We start from the raw sequence: 25,944 nt of genomic DNA on the forward strand, positions 1-25,944 counted from the left end.
TTGCCCTCAGGGCTGTAAGCGGTAAGATCCACCAGCTAGCCGGCAAAGCTGAAAACTCTCCTGCTACCCACCCGTCCAGGCCTGCAGGAGCACAGCAGAGGCTAAGAAGTGTCCTGCCCTGGGTAGTCCGCCCCAGGGTAGGAGTGATACCCTCAACCTGGGGGCGCCGGTCCCACACCCCTTCCTGTGGCCCAGGGAAGCTTGGGGTCAGAGCCCGAGGCTCGGATCCCGCTGGGTACCCCCCCCCCACCTCGTAGTTGGGGTTGGGGAGGGATCCTTTGAGAGTCCCTGCGCCCCTCCCAGACTCTTAAGTCCTCATCTCTACAAGCGGGTCGCCCACACCCAGCAGGAGATTGGAGGACGCCTTCGGTCCCTGCCTCTTCCCTCAGACACTCACGACCCCCGCTCCCTGGGAACCGTCCCGCAACACCAGATCCGCGGTGACACCCAAACTCCCCCAGGCTCCCCGCCGACCCCCGCGAGACGCATGCGCGGCGCTCTCCCTCGCCCACTGCGCGGGTCCCGGCTTCGAGCGCTCTCTGGCCCGGAGACCCCGTTTCTCTGGCGGACCCGGGGGCGCCCGCACCCCGTCCCGCCCCTACCTGGGGCGGCGGGTGCGCAGCAGGCGGGCAGGCGGCAGGGCGGCCGTGGGCAGGCGCGGCACCCGGAGTAGGCCCGCGCGGCCGGCATCAGGCCCATGGCGCGCCCAGGCGCGGCGGCGCGGCGGCGGCTGGAATGCCCGGCACGCGCGCAGGTAGCGTCTTGCCCGCCGCCCGCCCGCCCCGGCCAGCGCCGCCCCGGGCCCGGACCCTGAGGCGAAGGAGGGCCCAGGATCTGTGAGTTGCCTGGGATGCCACGCCCGAAGTCGGCTCCCGTGAGGGATCTCCGGTGTCAAACTTCACACCCTTTCCCCTAATGCCCCACGTTCCCGGGCACCGCAGGAATCCCTTCCCTCTTTGCTCAGGACCGGCTTTCGAGCGCCCGCTCAGCCCTTCGCCTGGGAGGCAGGTGTTCCAGGTGAGGCAAAGGAGGTCCAGGGAGGTTAGGTAACTGAGTCTGGGTCACCCAGCAAGGAGGAGAGTGCTGGCTTCACAGGGGGGGTCCAGGCTCCAGGCCTTCCTGGCCTCTTCCTGCCTGGGCACCCTAGTGCCAGAGATAGTGGTTTGGACTTGATATACAGAATGCCCCTGAGCAGTCTGAGGGGTATTAGCTTCCCTATATTACAGAGAATCAGAGAGGTTGTGTGATTTGTCTAAGGTCATACAGCTGGTGATGGACCTTCATTAACACCTACATGATCTTTCTGCAAAGCTCATGTTCTTCTCAGGGTAAGTTTCTGAGATCAGCCCACAATCCCAATACTTCAAAGGGTGAGAGCTGGAATGGGTACACCAGGAAGGCAGGTGGACAGAGAGGCATGGCTAGGGGCAGTGCAACACCAGTAGCAGAGATGGGAGTCCCAAGGGTAGGAGAGCAGAATTCTTAAGGGGGGGATTTGCCACCCTGAGGCTGGAAGAGGTTCGGGCCCTTCTTCAAGCTGGATGTGCAGAGCTGGGTCACGCCTCTTGCTCATTCTAGGCAGAGCCTGGCCTAGGGTGAAACAAGCCAGGCACTCACCACAGGGGCACAATTTAAGGGGCACCCAAAACTTCAGTAACTAGGATAAACACTTTATTTTAGTATTTTTAAGAATAAATATTAGGCAAAAAATCTTTGATGAACAAAAGATCAAAGTTTTCAATACAGACAGGAGCAGCTATGCACTTGCGCAGGCCTTCAGGGTGAGTGCCTCCCACCCCAATCCCGCCACACTCCTGCCTGTATTTCACATGTTCCCATTTGACCATGGATGTGATTGGCTGAATAATGCCCTTCCCCACAAGATGTCCTAATCCCTGGAACCTATGACTGTGTTATCTTACACAGTACAAGAGACTTTGTAGATGTGATGAGAGCAGGAGAGGTTAACCTGGGTTATCTGAGGGGCCAGGTGCAATCATAGGAGTTCTTTTACGAGGAAGGCAGAAGGAAGTTTGACCACAGAGGAGGTGGTGGGGGCAGGACAGAGGCAGAGACTGCATGCTGAAGCCACAGCCAAGGCCTTGCCGTAGCCCCTGGAAGGTTAAAGACACAAGGAACTGCTTCTCCCTGTGCCCTACAAGAAACCAGCCCTGCTGACATCTGGATTTTAGCCTTAGAAGACTGGTTATGACTTCTGACCTACAGAACTACAAGAGAATCACGTTGTGTTGTTTTATGCTGCCAAATTTCTGGCAGTTTGTTGGAGCTGCAATGGGGACCTAATATAAGGATATTTGTATATTAATGTTCATGTTTTAAAAGATTACAATAAAATATCTTGATTACTGAGTTTTTTTGGTGCCCCCTTACATTTTGTGCCCCAGGCCAGTGAGGATCCTTAGTCCTGGCCCTGACACTAAGTATGGGGGCTAAGGTCCTCAAAGCCGTGGGAGTGAGGCCGCAGAGTTGTTTTCTTCCTCCCCAGAGCTCAGGTGAACATGAGGGTGACAGCGCAGGTTGGTGCAGGGTGTCACAAACCAAGGAATGTCTGCCCGCCACCTACCAACAGAGCCTGGCATTCCCACAGCCCAGGGACCTGCCAGCTCTGTGCAGCCATGTCCATGTTAAAGAGCAGGGGCCAAGGGCTCAGCAGAAGCTCCCACCAACCAGGGACTGGTGGGCCTCTCTCAGGTGGGCAGGCAGGCTCTGGTGCTGACATGCTTTCTCTGCTCTGAGCCATGGTTTCCCCGCCTGTGTGTTCACAGTCAGACTGGCCAGTTTCTGCACAGTGCCCTCCACCCCTACCCAGGAGCCCCACATGGCTAGAGGCCTGCAGGCGCCACCCATTAGAAGGCTCCAGGTGAAGCCCTGGCCCTGCCAATGCCCACCTCACCTCAGGGGTGGTTTTTAGCGGTGGCACCTGTTGGGGATGGGTGTGCAGAGATAGTCATGAGACTGCCTTCTCGGGGCAGGGCTGGGAAGCTGACAACCTGAGTCTATCCTCTCACACAAGCAATCCAGTAACAGCTGGCCTCTTCACTTTGGATGGCCTTTGTCTCTGAGCTGTATGTACAACAGTTCCCTGGCTAGGGCTGGGATCCAGGACCTCAGGGACTGCCTCTTCCCTCAGTCTTAATTAAATCCCCCTCACCCATCAAGACATCTCAGATCTAGTGGGCAGAATGCACTGAGGCCTACCTGGCAACAGCATCCAGCGATGAGCTTACCCTGGAGGTGGGCTGTGCTGCCCCCAGTCCCACTGTGTGTTGTTAGGTAAGTTGCTGAACCTCTGAGTCTCTGCTGCCTCCAGATTGTACCAAACTCCTGGCAAGGGCAACCTATAGCCAGTTTGAGCTCCCTTCCTCTTCTCTCAGGGTGTGTGGGCTGAAGTCCTCCAGGGCCACTTGGAACAAGCTGAGAGACAAAGATCCCAACCCTAGGACACCCTGAGGCCTCCTGGCATCCTGCTCTCTACAGCAGGCAGCCAGCACCCCGGCTCTGCACTCCAGCAGACCTAGGTTGAAATGCCAGCTTCCCACTTATTTGTGGTCTGGACAAATGCTGGAGCCTTCTTGATTCTGTCTCCTCACCAAAAGTGGGATATAATGGGACTGATTTCACAGGGCTATTGTCAGGCTCAGCAGGGACGCAGAGCCCAGTACAGAAAATGCTGGGGTCCCCAGGGGTACATCCCCATCTTAGCAATAATTGGGACAAACTCTTTTCTGGTTCTGTGATCTGAGGTCTATTGAAACCAGACTGAAACCAAACTGGCCAAGCTGATGGGCATTTCTCATCAGAGCTGCTGAGAAGGAAGGGCTTAATGAACCAGCAAGGAGGTTAAAAGGGTGTTGAATGTTAGTGTCCTGACTTTTGCAGGAAGCAGTGGTGACAGCCCCCTGTAAATCACCCCGACTAGTTTGCCAGGCTCTCCCTAGATAAAGCAGCTGCTCTGGCCTTTTTTCTGGTAAATAGCTCTGTGGCTGTCCCATCAGTGGGGGGCAGGCAGGGGGGTGGGTGCTGTGGCTGGAGGTCATTTCCTCTGCCTTGGGGATCCAAGTTCTCAGGCTCCTGGGGCTCTGGCAGGGGAGAAGACTTGAGGGCTGCAGGGGAAGGAGGCCCAAGTGTGCTCTGAACACACCCTATACCCAGAAGAGGCCAGGTCTGCCCTCTATGAGCCTGGACAGGATCCAAGGCCCATAGGGACATCTTCTCCACATGAGTACATGGACCCTCAGGGCCCGCTAGAATGGACGGAGAGCACCAGAACTAGTCTCAAGTACCCCTTCTGCTGGCTTATGACCTGAGGCCTAGCCCAGGTCTGCAAGTCCTTTCTCTCCCCTTTTGGAAGGATTGCCTGGGAAAGCCCAGGCCCACTGGCCAGGCAGGTTGACATTCACAGGAACTAGAAATAAGACTGTCTTCTTGAATCTCCCATTAGGGCTGGGATATAGAGCAAGCAGTGCTGGGGAGAAGTGGTCCACTAGGACCTTGGGCTCCACCACTGGCAGCCTAGCCTGGGGGTAATCACCTTTCACTCTGAATCTGATTATGCCTCCAGGGCTTCCTTTTAGAGATGTCATTCCATCAAATGATGACCGCGACCAGCTAACAAGGTTGCATTGTGTCCCACCAGGTTGTCCCAAGGTTGGATTTTTTTCCATGTCACGTGTCCTGCCCTAGGGCTTCAGGGAGCTGTATTTCTTCCTTCTTTCTTTCACCCATGATTCCAGAGGAACCCAAGGGCAGGAGAGTTGACTCCTGGGGGTCTGAGAAAAGTCTCCAGAGGTCTGTGAGATTCCCACACAGCCAGGCCAGGGCAGTGCAGCTCCGATGACGACCACAGGCCTACTGCCTATCTCCGGCCCCCATGCCCTGCCCCAGCACCAAGCAGTCACTCTGGGCAGGGACACCTTTTCCCAGCTGGGCTCCTTGCCCCAGGACTGCCCTCTGCGCTGCCACTGGTAAGGTTGGGACCAACAGCTTCAGGGCTTTGCTTGGCAGTGCCTGCTGGCCATAGTGGAACAGTTACCACAGTGCTAGTTAGCACCAGTCCCAGCCCCCAGACTTCTTAATCCAACTGCCCGCTCAGCATCTCCACTGGTTTAATGACTCATAGACACCTCAAACCTAAACGTGTCCAAACTGAGCTATGGTCTTGCCATAGCCTCCCAAACCAGCTCTGTGCTAAGTCTTCCGTTCTTAATTCATAACAACTCCAGCCTCCAGCTGCCCAACCAGACACCGTGCAGTCAGCCTCCACTGCACCCTTCCTGTCATCCACAGCCAGGAGAGCTTATTGTCCTACTTGCAAAATAGATTTGGAATCTGATCACTTTCACTACCCTGACCACAGGGAGAGCACCCCCTTCTCTTGCCTGGATTATTGCAAATTAAATCATGTATTAGATCAAGACGTTCCTTGGCTCAAAGCCCTCCAATGCCCCCTCCTCATTTCACTTAAGAGTAACAGCAGCCGGGCCGGGCACGGTGGCTCACACCTGTAATCCCAGCACTTTGGGAGGCCGAGGCGGGTGGATCACGAGGTCAGGAGTTCGAGACCAGCCTGGCCAAGATGGTGAAACCCTGTATCTACTAAAAATACAAAATTCACCGGGGATGGTGGTGGGTGCCTGTAATCCCAGCTACTCGGGAGGCTGAGGCAGGAGAATCACTTGAACTTGGGAGGCAGAGGTTGCAATGAGCCCAGATAGCCTCAAAAAAAGAAAAAAAAAATAGAGTAACAGCGGCTAGGTGTGGTGGCTCATGCCTGTAATTCCAGAACTTTGGGAGGCCAAGGCAGGTGGATCATTTGAGGTCAGGAGTTCGAGACCAGCCTGGCCAACATGGTGAAACCCCTGCTCTACTCAAAATACAAAAATTAGCCGGGTATGGTGGTATGCACCTGTAATCCCAGCTACTCGGGAAGCTGAGGCAGGAGAATTGCTTGAACCTAGGAGGCAGAGGTTGCAGTGAGCCAAGATTGTGCCACTGCACTCCAGCCTGGGCAACACAGCAAGACTCCGTCTCAAAAATAAAATGAAATAAAACAAAACAACATAAAATAAAATGTAAAATAAAATAAAATAAAACAGCTAGAATACTGAAAAGGGCCCAGGAAGCCTCTACTTTCTGCCATCTGGCTCCCTTCCTCACTCCCTCCAGCCCATCTGCCTCTGTGCTGGTTCTAGACCACGTCAGATGTTTTGCTTTTGCCCAAGCTGTGGCCTCAGTCTAGCACACTTCCACTAGATGTCCCCTTGGCTCACTCTCTCACCTCTTTCAACACCTTATGAACAATGAGATACCACTTCATACCTGTTAGGATGGCTATTTAAAAAAAAAAAAAAAAAAACAGAAAGCAAGTTCTGGTGAGGATGTGGAGGAACTAGAAACCTTGTGTACTGCCAGTGGGAATATAAAATGGGGCAACCACTGTGGAAAATGGTCTGGAGGCTCCTCAAAAAATTAAAAATAGAATTACCATATGATCTAGCAATCCCACTTCTGGGTATATACCCCAAATAATTGAAATCAGGGACTCAAAGAGATATTTGCACACTCATATTCACAGCAGCATTAGTCACAATAGTCAAAACACAGAAGCAACTCAAGTGTCCATCAATGGATGAATGGATAAACAAATGTGGTATATCCATACAATGGAATATTATTTGAGCTTAAAAAGAAGGGAAATTCCAATACATGCTACCACATAGATGAAACTTGAGAACATTATGCAAAGTGAAATAAGCCAGTCACAAAAAGACAAATACTACAGGATTCTACTTATACAAGGTACTCAGAGCAGTCAAATGTATAAAGACAAAAAGTAGAATGGTGGTTGCCCAGGGCTGGAGGGAGGAAGCCAGAGTTTCAGTTTGGGAAGACGAAAAAGTTCTGGGACGGATGGTGGTGATGGTTGTACAACAGGGTGAAAACACTTAATGCCACAGAATTGTACACTGTACACTGCTTTCTTCCCTGCTGAGTCCTCTGCCTGCATGTGACAGGTATTAATAACTGCTTGATGAATGAATGAGGACTATTTGGTACTGAGAGAGTGTTGAGCACTTTATGTCCATTTTCTCTCTTAATTCTTATGACAATCCTGCAAAAAACATATTATTCTTCCTCTTTTGCAAACAAGGACACGGAGGTACAGCAAGGATGAGAGGTGCCAGGTCATGCAGCAAGCAAGTGGCAGAGTCAGATCACACCTAGACCCAAGCCTGTTGCCAAAGCCTCACTCTGCCTCCTCTCACCCTTCAATGCAATGGACTTGGTTAAGCCCCTTCCTATGCATATAAATTCCAAGCTTTAAATTCCTGGTTATCTGGAGAGGCTTGCCGACTCTCTCCAGATAACCAGGCAAGGGGCACACATGTTTAAGCACCCACCAGATGCTGAAGCAGCCCTGGGGACCCTGTGACTATTGTCTCCCTTCTCTCTCCTCTCAGAGAGAGCTGGCAAGTAAACAGCTGGCAAGGAGGTACTGCCCCATGTGTCTTTCTGGGGCTGTGTTCCCTGAACTGGATATGGAAGTTCAGAGATCAGTTTGAGGAGTATTGGCCTCTTAACAATATCACATATTCTCATTCCTGAACATGGGATGTCTTTCTTCTTATTTAGATCTTTTTCAATTTCTTTCAACAATGCTTTGTTATTTTCAGAACATAAGTTTTATACTTTTTTGCTAAATGTATCCCTAAGTATTTTACTCTTTTGGATGCTCCTGTAGATGAAATTTTCTTAATTTCATTCTCAGTTTGCTCATGGATACTGTACACAAATACAGTTGATTTGTATATACTAATCTTGTGTCCTTCAACCTTGCAGAATTTTTAATTAATTCTAATAGTTCCTTTTTTTGTCCTTTCTGTATACAAGATCACGCCATCTGCAAATAGAGATACTTTAATGTCTTCCTTTTCAATCAAGCTTCATCTTATTTCATTTTCTTGCATAATTGTCCTGGCTAGAACCTCCAGTACAATGCTGAACAGAAGTGGTGAAGGCAAGAATCCTTGTCTTGCTCCTGATCTTGGAGGAAAAGTACCCAGTCTTCCTCGATTAAGTATGATATTATCAGTGGGCTTTTTGTAGATGCCCTTTATCAGAGACGTTCCCTTCTATTCCTAGGGATAGAATAGAAGTTCACTTCTATTCCTAGTTTCTGGAGTGTTTTAATCATTAAAGGGTGCTGGATTTTATAAAATGTTTTTTCTAGTCTACTAAGACGGTCATGTGTTCTTGTCCTTTATTCTGTTAATATATTACATTAATTGATTTTCAGGTGATTAAATCACCCTTCCATTCTTAGGATAAATCTCATTTGGTCATGGGGTATAATTCTTTGGATTTGGCATGTTAGTATTTTATGAATGATTTTTGTATCTATATCCATAAGAAATATTGGTGTTCCAGCAATAATTCTCTGTCCCTCGTGCACCATCAGTCTTTTGCAATGATGCTTTGTCTTCCAGCTTAAAAAAATAAACAAACTTCCTCTTTACCTCACCTCCTCCTCCAGCTGCTGTCCACATTTCTCTCTTTCCCTTTCCTGCAAACTTTTTGAAAGAGTTGGTTATGCTGTCACTCCAATTCCCCTCCTATCATCCTTTCTCATTCCCACTATTATCAGGCACTCCACAAAAGCCCCTTTGCTCAAGTCACCAACGACTGCTCAGCTTTCACCCTCTGGCTGATCTATCAGCAGCACTTGCTGCAGCTGATCACTGCCCTTGTTCCTTCACTTGGCTCAGGGACCCTGGTGGCTTCTGGCTCTCCTCCCTCTCGGGGCTTGCTCTCTTTCTCACCTCCTCTGTTGTCCCCCCACCCGCTCTGTGCTGTCTCATCCAGCCTCATGACTTCAAACCCCATCTACGTGCTGATGGCCCCCTAAATTCTCTCTCTAGCCCAGTCCTCTCTCCTGATTTCTAGGCTGAAATATTTACCTGCCTACTTGACATCTGAACTTGAGCATCTTATAGGTATCTCAAACTAGGCCCATATCTTCCTTTCAAATAGCTGCAGTTTCTGTAGTCTTTCTATCTCAGTTAATAGCTAACCCATTAGCTTCCCATTGCTTAGATCAAAACATCCCAGAATTACCCTTAACTTCTCTCCTTCATTCTCATATACCTGTCACCCATCTCAGCACGGGAAAACCACTGGCTTTACCTTCAAAAAAATCAATAATTCAATGACTTCTTATCGCCACCGCCACTGGGCCAGGCCACCCTCACCTCTCACCTGCACTGTTGTATAAGGAGCTCCTAACTGGCTTTGGTCTCTTCTCAACATGGCAGTCAGAAGGATCCTGGTAGAAGATGGGCCAGGCTCTGCCACTTCTCTGTTCCACGCCATGAGGTGCTAACAGCCCTACCATAATGACAAGGTCATTCATTCTTTGGTCTCTCTCCTCCCCTTTGCCCACTCTGCTCTGGCCACACTGGCCTCCTTGCTGTTCTTCTGGGATGGATCTCCCACCTCTGCCTGTGCTGTCATCCACCCTTTCTTTCCTTCTACTCAAAAGTCACCAAACCCTAACTCTATCTCTTGTGTTCCCCTCCCTGCCTCTTCTGTCTCCACTGTGCCCACCACCATCTAACTTGCCACATGTCTGCTCAGCTGGTCACCCACCTCCTCTACTAGCACGTGAGCACCATGAGGCCAGTGCCTGTCCCTCCAGCTCACTGCTGTCTCCTCAGCCCCTAGAACATTTGCGAGTCCATCGCAGATTGGCTGAATGACCAAATGAATGCCCAAATGAGAGGCACTCCAGCTGGGGCCACAGCTTGGTGGGCTGGGCAGGCCACCAGCAGTGAGGCTCCCTTGACCACTGGCCTGCTCCCACTTCTCAAGGGGATGGCTGGGCTGTCCCATCGGAAGTGGGCACACTGCCCACTCCTGTCTGTCAGAGGTGGCCTGCCTGTGCCAGAATAAGCACCCCAGGAAGGGCTCAGGGGCTCTGTCACAAAACAGCCAAAGAAGGACGGATCCTCTAAGCCTCCTTCCCAGAGGATGAGGGCTAATAACAGCTTTGCCAGAAAACCTTCAGGGGCCGACTGAGCCCACCTGCCAGCACCATACATGCCCAGACACGCCTAGCATCGCTAACTTCTGAGATTTCTGCATTTCTTCTGTACTCCCGGGGGAAAAGGAGACAAGCGCCTTTGATGGCAGTTCCTATTTTAATGGTTGTGAGTTCTTCAGCACACAGCCTGGGAAGGCAGATAAATGCCAGGCCTGGGGAAGGGGTCAGTCTAGGGTCTATGTGGGATTCTGCCAAAGGTCCCCAAATCTGAGCAAGCAGAGAGGGAGATGGACGTGTGGCTGGGGAGCCAGGCCTGCTGGGTGCAGGTCTTGGTGCAGCTCTTGGATGGGCTATTTGGGCCAGGACCAAGCACAGTCTTCGAGATCAGAACATCCACTTCCACTTCTCAGTTCTGCCCCCTAGCTGACTGTGTCATCTTGGGCAAGTCATCTCACTCTTCAACCCCAAGTTTCTCCCTTTGTTTCATTTATTTTTTATATGCACACATCTAGAAAAACTCTTAAAGCATAAATGGGCAGATAAACATGTCATTGTAAAAGGAACACCTGTGTAACTACCCAAGTCATGCTAGAGAACATTTCAGATATCTATGCCCCTCTCCCATCCCATCTTAACCTCTTCCTTCCTCCCTACTATCCTGACTTTCATGGCATTCATTTTTTTGCTTTTCTTTATATTCTGTTGCCTATCTATCTATAAATAACATAGTTTACTTCTGCCCTGTGTTTCAGCTTTATATAGGTAGATAATACAACATGTTATGTTTTTTGTTTGTTTGGGTTTAGTTCCACATTGCTTTTAAGATTCATGCATGTTTTTAGGTGGCACTGTAATAGAGTCATTCTCATTGTTGTGGGGTTTCCCACTGTAAGACTGAGTCATAGTTATTCATCCATTGTATTGTTGCTGGGCACTTGGGTTAGTGTCAGGCTATCATCAGTAAGGCTGCCATGACATCCCATGTATCCAAGTCTCCTGGCCTCCCTGTGCACACATTTCTATGTGGGACATGCTTCATATGGAATTGCTGGGACACAGGTGTGCACAGCATCAACTTCAGCAGACACTGCTGATTTCCCTAGCAATATGTGCAAGTTTCTGTAGCTTTCTATCCTCATCACGACTTGAAACTGTCTTTTTCATTTAGTTATTTAGTCATTCTGGTGGGTGCACACAAGTATCCCATGGCGATTTAATTTGCATTTCCCTTATTACTGAAGAGGTTGTATGCAGGAGCCTATGTTCACTGGTCATGAGGATTTCTTCTTTTAGGAAATGCCTGTCCAAGTCTCTTGCCCATGCTTCTGCTGCCTTGTCTGTTTTTGCCTCATTCATTTGTAGGAGTCTGGGGAGTGAGTAATTTGATGACCATATGTGTTGCAAACACCTTCACCCAATCTATAGCTTATCTTTTCGTTTTCTTAATCTACTTTTTACAAACAGATGCTCTTCATTTTATAAAATACAATTTATCAACAATTTCATAATAGATTAGTGGGTTTTTTTTTTTGTAACTCATTTAAAAAATCTTTCTCTACCCCAAGATAATGATAATGTTCTTTCCCTGGTGCTCAAAAGTGTCACCTGTCATACATCAAAGTCCAACTATGTAAGATTCTGCTTCTGTGCTCTATTCTGTTCCACTGGTTCACTTTCAGCAACCTGGAACCAAAGGAAGCCATTGTGAGGCTGCAGAAATCCCTGGGTGGGCTTAGGCCTTTCCAGGCCATTAATCTGGGGCCATAAGTCAAATGTGCTGCAACCTTCAGGGATCAAGGGGACCAAGGCTGACAGTGTGATATCATTCATGAAGCCTGAGAGAACAACTTTTACTCTCAATATTATATTGACTCTTCCTTATAAGGGATTTATGATTCAATGAAAGGTGGTCAGGCAGACCACAGCCAGGGGTGGGAGAGGATAGTGGGCAAACAGAGAAGCAAAGGAAGGGGCTCAGCCGGGGCTTGTGAAATCTGGAGATTGGCCCAGAGCCCCAAAAGGTGAGTCCCTGCCCAGACTGTGTACTGATCAAACACCATAGGGAGAAAGGGGACGTCCATAGCTTGTGTAGTCAGAGTCCGGCCAGCTTTCAGACTCCCAGTCTCCACATTCAGCAGGGAGTTGGTGGCCCTGGCCCAAATGCCATGGTGATCCCATTATAAAACGTCTTTACATGACCACTTCATATGGACACCAACCTAGAGATAGCAACTGCATGGCTGGGAGTCACCTTTCATTTCTCTCATACCCCATGTCCAGACCATAGGCAAAACCTGGCAGCTCCACCTTCAGGATACACCTGCAGCTGGTCACTTTGCACCATCACCTGCATGCCCACCCCATGGACTCTCCTGGCCTGCTGTGTCCACTCCTGTCCCTCTATGGTCCACTCCTCATGTGGTGGCCAGGGGGCCCTTTTCATAAATCCAGGTCCCGTGTGTCTCCTGTTCTGAGCCCTCCTGGTATCCCACTGTATAGAGAACAAAATAAAAAATCCCCACCAGGACTCCAAGACCCTGGTGACCACTCTCACCTCAGGCCCTCCCACTCTCCTGGTCTTCACTACCTCGGAACCCCAGCCTTCCTGACATGGCTCGTGTTCCCATAGCTCGTCCCTACCTCGGGGCGCTTGCACATGTCCATGTCTCCACCAGAATGCTCTTCCCCAGCATGCCCCTGGCTCCCCGTTGCTGCATTAAGTCTGCTGGGCCACTCCACCTAGCCACACCCCTGCCGTCCTCTCACTGAGCTTCACTGGCTTTGTGGCATGTCTCACCTCTGGACACCACGAGACACATATCCTCGTATACCATCCCTCCTGCAGAGAATGGAGATGAGGTAGGGTGGAGGTGTGGCCTATCCTCATGAATTCCTCACCCCGGAATAGAATCCAGTACATTTAGACGTCTAATACACAGTTTTCAATAAAGGAGGAAGTGAGTACACGGCAGTCGTTGGGTGACTCCCGAGGGCTGGCAGTGGAAGGGCCAGCTTGCTGTGAGAAGCACAGGATGCAGCCAGCAGGTCCCCAGTGAGCGCGGTCTCTGGGGGCTCAGGACAGGCAGGGGGCATGATTACCTGGAGGCAAGGGTTCTAGAGGGTGGGCATGCGATCTACAGGCAGTACCTCCGCCCAGCGGGGCCCAGATGACCCGGCGGATGGCCTGCACCCAGTCCTCCATGTCACGCTGGGAGCTGGCCATGAGCAGGAGCGCCTCGGGGTTGGCCGGCACCTTCTCCCGCTCCCTGGCACCACCTGCAAGACAGGGAGACACAGGCTTATACAGGGTCCCTGTGCAATGCCAGGTCCCTGCCCGCAGCCCACTCTCCATCCCCAGCACTAGTCAGCGTTACTCCCTGTGGGATACTCTCAAAGTCCTTCCAGCAACAGCTGAGCTTTGCTTTTATCTCACAGTCCATCCCTTTCACACCTCACACCTCTTTATTTGGAGCCCTTTCCCATTTTCTCTTTTTTCTCTTGGTCTCACTTTGTTATTTTCCCATGCCAAAATAGAAATAATTTAAAGCACCCCAGGACACTATTAGAAAAAAAAAGCATGCAGATGTTAGGCCAGCTCAGAGACTTTCAGTGCCCCAGGGTGGCCTCACTTTATGCTTTGTTTCAAATCAGTTTTGCCCACTCTAAGAACACAGCTGAACGTCACTATGTGCTTTTAACTTTGGATCAGAGATTAGGGCCTCCCTTCCCCACCATGAAGACAAGAGTCTCCGTATATATGAAGGTCACAGAGGCTGGATGTTAAACCAGGATGCAGCACAGCGTCCCAGATTACTCCACCACACCCATCTCACGGCTAGACAGTGGATCGGTACCTAAAGGCAGAAGGATGGGAAAGCTCAAGACAGTTGCTTGTGAACTGACTTTCCCCTCTTTGGTTTTCAAGTTTTCATGTGTAAGTGAATTGATCTTCGGGAAATATTTAAAAACTATTTATACTGAACTTTACAGGTAATTTTAGGGTTTTCAAGAACTAGTTTGTCTTTATACACCCTACCCACGACATCCCAGGACTATCTGCTGGTAGGGTGTGAGAGCCATAGACCTGTGTTCCCAGGGGGTGGGTGGGCCCAAGCCATGCTTTGCTGGAGCCCATGACCCAGGGATGGAGAGCAGATAGGACCAGCGCTTACTGAGCACCTGGTACGTGCCTGTGACCCTTCTGGTAAGCACAGCTGCCACACACATACCCTCCTGGGGTTCTTTAACCTTCACAGTGACTCCGTGAGGAAGGTACTATTTCCAACCACATTTTACAGATGAGAAAACTGAAGCACAGAGGAATTAAGTAACCTGTTGAATGCACACAGCGAATGAGTGGCACTGCCAGAGATTCAAGTCCCAGCTCTGGGCTCTCAGTCATCCCACATTCCCTCCCGCCATCTCTCTGCCAAGAACTGGGGAAACCAAGCAGGCTGCTCTGAGGGCTGAGGCAGAGGGCGGGGCTGTGTCCCGGCTGAGGGCACCACAGCGGGCCTGCGGGGAAGCAGGGGGAGAGGCCCCAATGCTCAGGAGGGTGAGGAGTAGCCAGGGCTCTGCGATGCCCTCTGGAGCCCTTCACTATGCAGGCAAGCCCTGCTTGCCGGGGCTCAGACAGCCGCTGGGCAGCAGAGCTGTAGAGGTAGGTAGGAAGGGAGCTGGAGGCTGAGACTGCGGAGCCCAACCCCAGAAGCTGCTCGGTTGGCTGCTGTGGTCACTCACAAGAGTGTGGGCACTGCCACCTACCGAGGTTGCCACTTGGAAGCAGCTCTGCCTTGGGGACAGCAGTGCTGCACAGCATTTGCGCTACAAAGGCTGGAATGGCTGAGTGTGCGAGATGGGGAGGGGAAGCCAGATGCCACCAGGAAGCTTTTCTATGTGAGCATTCCTAGAAAAATATCTCAAGATGACTTGGAAAAAAAAAAAAAAAGAAAAGAAAGCTGGAGAGCCACAGCTCCAGGAATTTGTGGTTACTTGGTTTGTCCTAAATATTCACTTCTGTACCTAATCTTGACTCATTTGAAAATTATTTTCCCTGCAGAGGGCCACCCAAGTCATACAAGCTTCAGGCCCCACAAAACTTGGATCTGCCCTGACCAGAGGCTGGCAGATACCCTCATGCCCAGCCGTGCCCGTCCTGGGTCCTGCCCCAAGGTGCTCTCAGCCTAACTTTTTAAGTATTTGTGTATATTTTTATATATGCATAACTGTTAAGGAAATGGCCACACACTGTTTTACAAAGGGACTGCTCCATTTTACTTTCCCGCCAGCTGTGTATGACAGTTCTGGGACCCCCACATCCACACCAACACTTGGTATGCTCAGTCTTTTTACTTTTAGCCATCCGAATAGGTGTGCAGCTATTTGATTTTGCATTTCCCAAATGACTGATGATGTTGGACATCTTTTATGTATTCATTTGCTAACTGTGTGTCGTCTTTGGTGACATATCTGTTCAAATCTTTTGCCCATTTTTAAAATAGGTTATTTATTTTCCATTATTGGTGTTGAGAGCTCTTGACATATTCTGGATATAAGGTCTTTACCAGATATTTGCTTTGCAAATATTTCTCCCAGTCCATCTGTCTCTCTTTTTTCATTCTATTAACAGTGTATTTCCAAGAGCAGAAGTTTTTAATTTTGCAAGTCCAATTAATCATTTTTTTCTTTTATTGAGTGTGCTTCTGGTATTGTATCTAAGAAATCTTTACTTCACCTAAGGCCATAAAAGTTTTCTTCTAGGTTTTCTTTCAAAAGTTTCACAGCTTTAGGATTTACATGTAGGTCTATGAGTTACTTTTTGTATATGGGAGAAGGTGTAATTGAAGTTCATTCTTCTGCATATGCATGTTCCAGCCCCACTTGGTGAAAAGTCTATCCTTTCTCTACGGACACCAATGAACCTCCATGTGCAATCGTGCTTTCTGCAAATAGAGACAGTTTTACTTCTTCCTTTCCAACTGGGAATCATTTCTTTCTTCTTCTAATGACACTGACCAGAGCCTCAAATATCATATTGAATAGAAGTGGTGAGAGCAGACATTCTTGCTTGTTCCTGTATCTTATGGCAAAAGCATTTGGTTTTTCACCATTAAGTCTATCTGCGTAGGCTTTCTGAAGATGTCCTTAATCAGGTTGAGAAAGTTCTATTTCTAATTTGCTGAGAGGTTTTTTTTATTGGTACATAATATTTGTACATATTTATGGAGTACATGTGATATTTTCTTACATGCATAGAGTGTGTAATAATCAACTCTAGGAATCTGGGGTGTCCATCATTTCAAGTGTTTATTACTCCTATGTGTTGGGAACATTTCAAGTCCTCTCTTCTAGTTATTTTGAAATATGTAATACATTGTTGTTAACTATTGTCACTCCACCCTGCTATGGAACATTAGAATTTATTCTATTTAACTCTATGTTTGTACCCATTAACCAACCTCTCTTCATCCCCCTCTCTGCTTGACCCTTCTCAGGCTCTAGTAAACATCATTCTACTGTCTGCCTCCATGAGACAAACTTCTTTTCAGCTCCTACATATAAGTGAGAACATGCAATATTTGTTTTTCTGTGCCTAGCTTATTTCACTTAATATGCTGGTTCCATCCATTGCTGCAAATGACATGATTTCATTCCTTTTCTATGGCCGAATAGTATAACATTGTGTATATATACCACAGTTTCTTTATCCATTCATCCACTGATGGACACGTAGGTTGATTCCATATCTTTGCTATTGTGAATAGTGCTGCAATGAACATTGGGGTACATTAATTTATGCCTAGTGTTCCATTATTGGAATGCTAAGCTTGTGGGAGTTATGCATATCCTACTGCTCAAGGTCACTGCCAAGGTCTGATTTTTCCCAAAAAAATTTGCAACCTCCAGCATAAATGGGTTAATTCCTTTGATACACTGATTTCCTTTCCTTTGGATAAATACCAGTAGTGGAATTGCTGGATCACATGGTGGTTTTACTTTTAGGTTTTTTGAGAAATCTCCATACTGTTTTCCATAATGACTGTGTTAATTCACATTCCCACAAACAATATATAAGAGTTTTCTTTTTTCAGTATCCTCTCCAGTGTCTATTATTTTTTGTGTTTTTATAATAGGCATTCAAACTGGGGTAAGATGATATCTCATTGTGGTTTTGTCTTGCACTTCTCTGCATTTTTTCATATACCTCTTCACCATTTGTATGTCTTCTTTTGTGAAATGTCTATAGTATCCTTTGCCTACTTTTTTTTTTTTTTTTTTTGAGACGGAGTCTCGCTCTGTCGCCCAGGCTGGAGTGCAGTGGCCGGATCTCAGCTCACTGCAAGCTCCGCCTCCCGGGTTTACGCCATTCTCCCGCCTCAGCCTCCCGAGTAGCTGGGACTACAGGCGCCCGCCACCTCGCCCGGCTAGATTTTTGTATTTTTTTAGTAGAGACGAGGTTTCACCGTGTTAGCCAGGATGGTCTCGGCCTCCCAAAGTGCTGGGATTACAGGCTTGAGCCACCGCGCCCGGCCCCTTTGCCTACTTTTTAATGGGTTGTTTTCCAGTTGAGTTCCTTGTATATTCTGGATATTCGTTTCTTGTCAGATGAACAGTTTGCAAATATTTTTCTCCCATTCACTCTGTTGATTGTTCCCTTTGCTGTGCAGAAACTTTTTAGTTTAATATAGTCCCATTTAGCTATTTTTGTTTTTGTTGCCTGTGCTTTAGGAGCCTTAGTCATAAAGTCTTTGACTAGACCAACATCCTGGAGTCTTTCCCTCTATGTTTTCTTCCAGTAGTTTCATACTTTCATGTTTTATGTGTAAGCCTTTAATACATTTGTAGTTGATTTCTGTACATGATGAGAGATGGGGTCTAGTCTCAGCCTTCTGCATATGGATATCCAGTTTTCCAGCACCACTTATTGAAGAGGGTGTCCTTTCCCCAATGTATGTTGTTGGTGCCTGTGTTGAAAATTGGTTGGCTGCTGAGCCACGTTTTTATTGGGAATGGATGTTAGATTTTGTCAAATGTCTTTTCTGCATCTATTGTAATGACAATATAACTTTTTGGTGTGTTAATTGATGAATTACGCTAATAAATTTCCAAATGCTAAACCAATCTTACATTCCTGGGAGAAATCCCGCTTGGTAATGATGTATTATCCCTTTTATATATTGTTGCTTTGATTTGCTAAAATTTTGTTAAAAGTATTTTATGTATTTTCATGAGGGATATTGGCCTGCAGTTTCCTTTACTTACAATGTCTTGGTCTGGTTTTGGTGGTCTCGCAGAATTAGCTATTAAATATTCCCTCATTTTCCAACCTAGAAGTTTGTAGATAATTGCTATTATTTCTTCCTTAAATATTTGATATAATTCACCAATGCAGCCCTCTAGGCCTGGAGCTTACTTTGTGGAAAGGTTTGTAATAACAAATACAATTTCTTTAACATATACATCTATTTCTTCTTGAGTAAACTTTACTAGTTTGTGTCTTTCAAAGAATTTGTCAGTTTCATCTAAGTTATTGAATGAATTGGCATAAAGTTGTCCATAATGTTCCTTTATTATCCTTTTACTATCTGAATAAGCTGTAGTGATATCACCATTGGTAATTTCTATCTTTTTCCTTTTCTCCTTCAATCAGCCTTGCTGGAGGCTTACCAATTTTATTGATCTCAAAAAATCAGCCTTTTGTTTCATTGAATTTGTTGTTTTTGTGGTTAGCAAACTTGTTTTTAAAGGACTAGATAGCAAACATTTTAGGTTTTTAGGCCATACAGTCTCTGTCACAACTACTTTACTCTGCCACTATAGTGCAAATGCAGCCAAAGACAATATGCGAACGAAAGGTCATGACTGTATCTGTGTAAACTTCATTTACAAAAACAAACAGCCAGGTTGCAGGTTGCCAACTTGGGTCATAGTTCATTGATTTCCACCGTGATCTTTATTTTTTTTCTTCTGCTTACCTTGAGTTTAATTTGGTCTTTTTCTAGTTTCTTACAGAGTTCAGTGCTATAATTGTCCTCTGAACTAGTACTTTAGAGGCAGCCCCCAGATTTTGATATGTTGTGTTTTCATTTTAATTCAGTTCAAAATACCTTCTAGTTTCCTTTTGGATTTCTTCTTTAATTTGTGAGTTATTTAGAATTGTGTTAGTTTCCAAATTTGGGGGGATTGTACCAGAATATGGTATATCTTGCTAAGTGTTCTGTGTGCACTGAGAAAAATTATTCTGCTGTGGTTGGGTGGAGTGTTCTATAAATGTCAATTTGGTCTAGTTGAAAGTTTTGTTCAAATCTTCAATATCCATACTGATTTTTCTGTCTACTTCTTCTATCAATTATTGAGAGAAGGCTATTCAAATCTCCAATTATAACTTTAGATTTGTTTATTTTCTCCTTGTATTTCTATCAGTTTTTGCTTCAGGTAGTTTGAAGCTGTTATTAGGAGCATAAATATTTAGAACGTTACATCCTCTTGATGAACTGACCTCTTTATCATTATGAAATGACCTTATTTATCCCTAGTCATATTTTTTACTCTGGTCTGAAAGCCTTGATAAATATAGCCATCCAGTTTTCTTGTGATTAGTGTCAGTATGATGTTATCTTTTTCCATCCTGTTAACTTATTAGTGTCTTTACATTTTAAGTGCATTTTTTATCAGGCATATAGTTGGGTCCTGCTTTTTACCCAATCTGATAAGCTTTATTTATAATGTGATTATTGGGAAGCTTAGATTAAAGTTTGGCTTCTGTTTTCTATCTGTCCTTTTTCTCTTTTCTTGTCTTCTTTTGGATGGAGTTTTTGTTTTTTGTTTTTAATGATTTCATTCTATCTCCTTTGTTGGCTTACTAGGAAAAATCTCACTCTCTTTCTCTTCATGATATAGGAATTGCTTTAGGGTTTATGGTATACATCTTTAACTTATTACAGTCTACATTAAGTGATATTGTACCCCTTCATGTATAATATAAAGATCTTACAAGATTATACTTCCATGTCTTCTTTCCTGACCTTTTTTGCCATGGTTGTCTTACCTTTTACTGGTATACTTTGTTACACATCCCATAATATATTGTTGTTGTTGTTATTATTATTATTTTGAGACAGGGTCTTGCTCTGTCACCCAGGCTAGAGTGGAGTGGTGCGATCTCGGCTCACTGCAACCTCCTCCACCTCTTGGGTTCAAGCGATTCTCCTGTCTCAGCTTCTTGAGTAGCTGGGATTACAGGCATGCACCACCACGCCAGGCTAATTTTTGTTATTTTTAGTAGAGACGGGGTTTCACCACATTGACCAGGCTGGTCTCAAACTCCTGACCTCAGATGATCCACCCACCTTGGCCTCCCATGTTAGTTTTACTTTAAAACTTAACATCTTTTGAAAATATTTAAATTATAAGAGAAAAACATATATTTATCCATGTAGTTACCACAGTGCTTTTCATTTTGTTGTACAGATTCAGATTCCCATATGGTATTATTTTACTGCTGCCTGGAGGTCTTCCTCTAACATTTCTTGGAGTATGCAACTATTGGGTGATGAATTCTTTCAGCTGTTGAGTGTGGGAATCATTAATTCATCTTCATTTTTGAAAGATATTCTCACTGGATAAAGTCTTCAAGGTTGGAAATGTTTTTCTTTCACAACTTTTAAGATGTTGCTCTACTTGCATTGTTTCTCATGAGAATTTTGTCATCATCCTCATTTTTTGATGTTTTGTGTCTTTTTACTGTTTCACTAGTTATGGGTAATTTGATTATGATGTGCCTCCGTGCAATTTTATTCAGGTTTCCTATACTTGGAACTCACTGAACTTCTTAGATTTGTGAACTTATAGTTTTCATAACATTTGGAATATTTTGGCCATTGGTACTTCAAATACGTGTTTACATCCCCTGTCTCTGCTTAAGATTCCAGTTACATGGATATTACACAACCTGAGGTTATCCCACAGCTCACTGATGCTCTGTTTTTGTTAAATTATTTTTTTCTCTGTGTGTTTTATTTTTGTATAGTGTGGTAGCAGAATAACAGCCCCCAAATACATCCACATCCCTGTCCCTGGAACCTGTGATTAGGTTAGGTTACCCAGCAAAGAATTAAGGTTGCAGATGGAATTAAAGTTGCTAATCAGCTGGCTTTAAACTAGGAAGATTATCTTAGATTATCCACGTGAGCCCAAGGCAATCATAAGGGTATTGAAAAGTGGAGGGGAAGACAGAAGACGAGTGTAGAGAGATGTGACTACAGCAGAAGTGATAAATGTGAGAAGAACCTGATCCGTCATTTTTGGTCTTGAAGGTGGAGGAAAGAAGCCAGGAGCTGATGAATGCAGGCAACCTCTAGAAACTTGAAAGCTCAAGAAAAATGGATTCACCCTCAGAACCTCCATAAAGGAATTCAGGCCTGCTGGCACCTTGATTTAAGCCCAGTGAAACCTGTGTCAGACTTCTGACCTACAGAACCATAAGGTAAATTTGCATTGTTTAAGCCACTAAATTTGTGGTAACATGTCACAGGCCAGGCACCAGGCACAGTGGCTCATGCCAGTAATCCCAGCACTTTGGGAGGCTGAGGTGGGAGGATTGCTTGAGCCCCAGTTCAAGACCAGCCTGGGCAACATGGCAAGACCCCAACTCTATGAAAAATAATTTTAAAAAATTAGCCAGGCATGGCATGACCAAGCCTGCGCTTCCAGCTACTAAGGAGTCTGAGCCCAGGAGTTCCAATCTGTAATGAGCTATAATTATGCACTGCACTCCAGCCTGGGCCACAGAGCAAGACCCTGTCTCAATAAACAAATAAATGGTAAACAATGTGTCACAACAGCAATAGAAAACTAATACAGCTAGTTGCTATTGCTATGTCTTCACAAATCTTTTCATGTTAGTGTGTTTAATCTGCCATTAACCTCACCCAGCATTAGTTTTCATCTCATACATAATAGGTTTGATCTCTAGAAGTTTAATTTAGGTCTTTTTTTAATAAAAAAAAAAAAAAGTTTCATGTGTCTACTTTTTGATCATATAGAATACAGTTAGAAAAACTGTTTTAATGTCTTTGCTAATTCTAAAATCTGTGTCATTTCTGGCTTTGTCTCAACTGATTGCTTTTTCTTTTTCTCCTCATTATAGGCTACATTTTCCTGCTCCTTTGCATTCCTGATATTTCTAATTAGTCGCCAGACACTGTGATTTTTATTTATTTTTTTGTATTTTTTTTTTTATTTTTTATTATATTTTAAGTTCTAGGGTACATGTGCACAATGTGCAGGTTTGTTACATATGTATACATGTGCCATGTTGGTATGCTGCACTCATTAACTCATCATTTACATTAGGTATATCTCCTAATGCTATCCCTCCCTGTCCCCCCACGTCACGACAGGCCCCAGTGTGTGATATTCCCCTTCCTGTGTCCAAGTGTTCTCATTGTTCAATTTCCACCTATGAGTGAGAACATTTGGTGTTTGGTTTCCTGTTCTTGTGATAGTTTGCTGAGAATAATGGTTTCCAGCTGCATCCATGTTCCTACAAAGGACACAAACTCATCCTTTTTTATGGCTGCATAGTATTCCATGGTGTATATGTGCCACATTTTCTTAATCCAGTCTGTCACTGATGGACATTTGGGTTGGTTCCAACTCTTTGCTATTGTGAATAGTGTCGCAATCGCAATAAACATATGTGTGCATGTGTCTTTATAGCAGCATGATTTATAATCCTTTGGGTATATACCCAGTAATGGGATGGCTGAGTCAAATGGTATTTTTAGTTCTAGATCCTTGAGGAATCGCCAGTCTTCCAAAATGGTTGAACTAGTTTACAGTCCCACCAACAGTGTAAAAGTGTTCCTATTTCTCCACATCCTCTCCAGCACCTGTTGTTTCCTGACCTTTTAATGATCGCCATTCTAACTGGTGTGAGATGGTATCTCATTGTGGTTTTGATTTGCATTTCTCTGATGGTGAGTGATGATGAGCATTTTTTCATGTGTCTGTTGGCTGCATAAATGTCTTCTTTTGAGAAGTGTCTGTTCATATCCTTTGCCCACTTTTTGATGGGATTGTTTTTTTCCTGTAAATTTGTTTGAGTTCTTTGTAGGTTCTGGATATTAGCTCTTTGTCAGATGAGTAGATTGCAAAAATGTTCTCCCATTCTGTAGGTTGCCTGTTCACTCTGATAGCAGTTTCTTTTGCTGTGCAGAAGCTCTTTAATTTAATTAGATCCCATTTGTCAATTTTAGCTTTGTTGCCATTGCTTTTGGTGTTTTAGACATGAAGTCCTTGCCCATGCCTATGTCCTGAATGGTATTGCCTAGGTTTTCTTCTAGGGTTTTTATGGTTTTAGGTCTGAAATGTAAGTCTCTAACCCATCTTGAATTAATTTTTGTATAAGGTGTAAGGAAGGGATCCAGTTTCAGCTTTCTACCTAAGGCTAGCCAGTTTTCCCAGCACCATTTATTAAATAGGGAATCCTTTCCCCATTTCTTGTTTTTGTCAGGTTTGTCAAAGATCAGATGGTTGTAGATGTGTGGTATTATTTCTGAGGGCTCTGTTCTGTTCCATTGGTCTATATCTCTGTTTTGGTACCAGTACCATCCTGTTTTGGTTACTGTAGCCTTGTAGTATAGTTTGAAGTCAGGTAGCGTGATGCCTCCAGCTTTGTTCTTTTGGCTTAGGATTGTCTTGGCAATGCGGGCTCTTTTTTGGTTCCATATGAACTTTAAAGCCGTTTTTTCCAATTCTGTGAAGAAAGTCATTGGTAGCTTGATGGGGATGGCATTGAATCTATAAATAACCTTGGGCAGTATGGCCATTTTCGTGATATTGATTCTTCCTATCCATGAGCATAGAAAAACTGTTTTAATGTCTTTGCTAATTCTAAAATCTGTGTCATTTCTGGGTTTGTCTCAATTGATTGCTTTTTATTTTTCTCCTCATTATGGGCTATATTTTCCTGCTTCTTTGCAATCCTGATATTTCTAATTAGTTGCCAGATACTGTGATTTTTAAATGGATGGGTGATGAATGTTTCTGTGTTTCTGTAAATATTCTTCAGTCTTTTTCTGATATGAACTTAGATTCTTAGAAAGAGTTTGATCCTTACAGATTTTGCCTCTAAGATTTGTTAGGTGGATCCAGAGTGCCCAGTATAGAGCTAATTATTCCCCACTACTGAGGGAAAACCTTTCTGTGTATTCTGTCCTACGCCCCACAAGCCGTTAGGTTTTGCGGTCTTGCAGGCGGGAACAGGTGCCATGTTTTGCCTGATATTAGTGTGGGCACTGTTGCCTCTGGTAGTTCTTTGCTCAACCTGGGGTAGTTTTCCTCACATGCATATGGTGATGAGTGCACAGCTCAGTTCTCAAGGCATTTTCCTCTCTGTGCAGCTCTTTCCTCCTCAGCAGCTACCCTGCAGGATCTAGATGTTTTAGTCTCTCTGGACTTTTAGCTCTGTCTCTTCAACTCATGGAGTCCAGTGGGCTCCACCTGTGTCTCCCCTTCCTGCATACAGCCTGCAAACTTTCTCCAGGCAGTCAGCTGGGGCACATGTAGGGAATCACCTTGTTTTCCATCTCTTGGGGGTCACAGTCCTTCCCTAACGTTCAGTATCTTAAAAGCATTGTTTCAAATATTTTGTCTTTTTCTTTCTTTCTTTTTTTTGGTTGTTTCAGGAGGGAGGGTAAATAGGTCCCTGATACTTTATCTTGTCCAGAAGTGAAAAACCTATTACCATGCCTAAGGGCCTACTCTATATGATAAACACCCTGCAAGATGCTTAACAGGCACAGTCCCAGGTGGTCTTCATAGATGCCCTAGGAAGGAGCATTGATGATCCCATTTGACAAGTGGAAAAACCGAGGCTCAGAGAAGTTAAGCACTTTGCTCATGAACTGGCAAGTGGAGGTGCTGGGATTCAAACAGGTTTGTTCGCCCATAAACTCATTCTGTTTTCTCAATATAAAATCTCCCTTATGGCAATGAAGGGGAGTGCGAGGAAGATGAAATGGGGGATTACAACAAACTTCCGGACTTTCTACAGTGTTCCATGGTTTATACTGACCTTCTTCCTGTAACTTAGGAAACATTAGTATTAGCTTTACTTAAATGAATAAGAATTACACTGGCAAATATTTCAGGAATAAATTTATTATGAAAGATGAAGGTCTATTATCACAGATCCTGGTTTTTCCCTTTAACTGTCTGTGTGGCCACTGTTTCCACCCCATCCTATTACACATGGCAGACTTTTGAGGCTCTCTCTCTCTCTCTCTTTTTTTTTTTTGAGACAGAGTCTCGCACTGTAGCCCAGGCTGGAGTGCAGTGGCGCGATCCTGGCTCACTGCAAGCTCCGCCTCCCGGGTTCACACCATTCTCCTGCCTCAGCCTCCCAAGTAATTGGGACTATAGGCACCCACCACCACGCCCGGCTAATTTTTTGTATTTTTAGTAGACATGGGGTTTTACCATGTTAGCCAGGATGGTCTGGATCTCCTGACCTCGTGATCCGCCTGCCTAGGCCTCCCAAAGTGCTGGGATTACAGGCCTAAGCCACTGCGCCCGGCGCTGAGGCTCTCTTAAATAGTGCTTAGGGTCCAACTTCTGTGGGTCAAACCTCAGCTCCCTCAATGTGGTACACAGTGACTTAATTTCCCCAACTGTCAGACTCATGCACCCGTAGGGGGATGAAACCAAAGGCACTCATCTCATCAGGAGAATGAAATGGGACAGCCCCTTAGCTTAGCCCCTGGGAGCTAGCAAGTACTCTCTAAGTGTTCCCTTTTATTATCATAATTAAATACAGGATAGAGGGGGACTTCTCAGCCTCAGCACTACTGACATGTTGGGTGAGATTATTTTTCGTGGGG

The 25,944-nt window shown here is 45.6% G+C and overlaps 1 protein-coding gene and 1 long non-coding RNA gene across 5 annotated transcripts in view; both read right to left on the bottom strand.

Annotated features, from left to right (window-relative positions):
* ARHGAP22 (Rho GTPase activating protein 22) overlaps nucleotides 1-25,944 on the bottom strand; it is a 221,858-nt gene that overhangs the window by 22,281 nt on the left and 173,633 nt on the right. For 2 of the 4 annotated variants that reach the window (XM_033208772.1, XM_033208775.1), the window contains one exon: nucleotides 13,160-13,336. The exons of 1 other annotated variant lie outside the window; for it this stretch is intronic. In XM_033208772.1, the coding sequence (XP_033064663.1) occupies nucleotides 13,160-13,336 (177 nt within the window). The remainder of the gene's footprint in view (nucleotides 1-13,159; nucleotides 13,337-25,944) is intronic. One more of the 4 variants, XM_033208773.1, reaches the window with a different exon arrangement.
* Nucleotides 1,650-13,147, bottom strand: LOC117082189. Its single transcript, XR_004436511.1, has 2 exons — nucleotides 12,615-13,147; nucleotides 1,650-3,435 (listed from the first exon to the last, which is right to left on the bottom strand). It is a non-coding gene; the product is annotated as an uncharacterized LOC117082189 (long non-coding RNA).

Source organism: Trachypithecus francoisi, unplaced genomic scaffold (genome assembly GCF_009764315.1).
Source record: "Trachypithecus francoisi isolate TF-2019V2 unplaced genomic scaffold, Tfra_2.0 Lachesis_group9, whole genome shotgun sequence".
Taxonomy (NCBI): Eukaryota; Metazoa; Chordata; class Mammalia; order Primates; family Cercopithecidae; genus Trachypithecus; species Trachypithecus francoisi.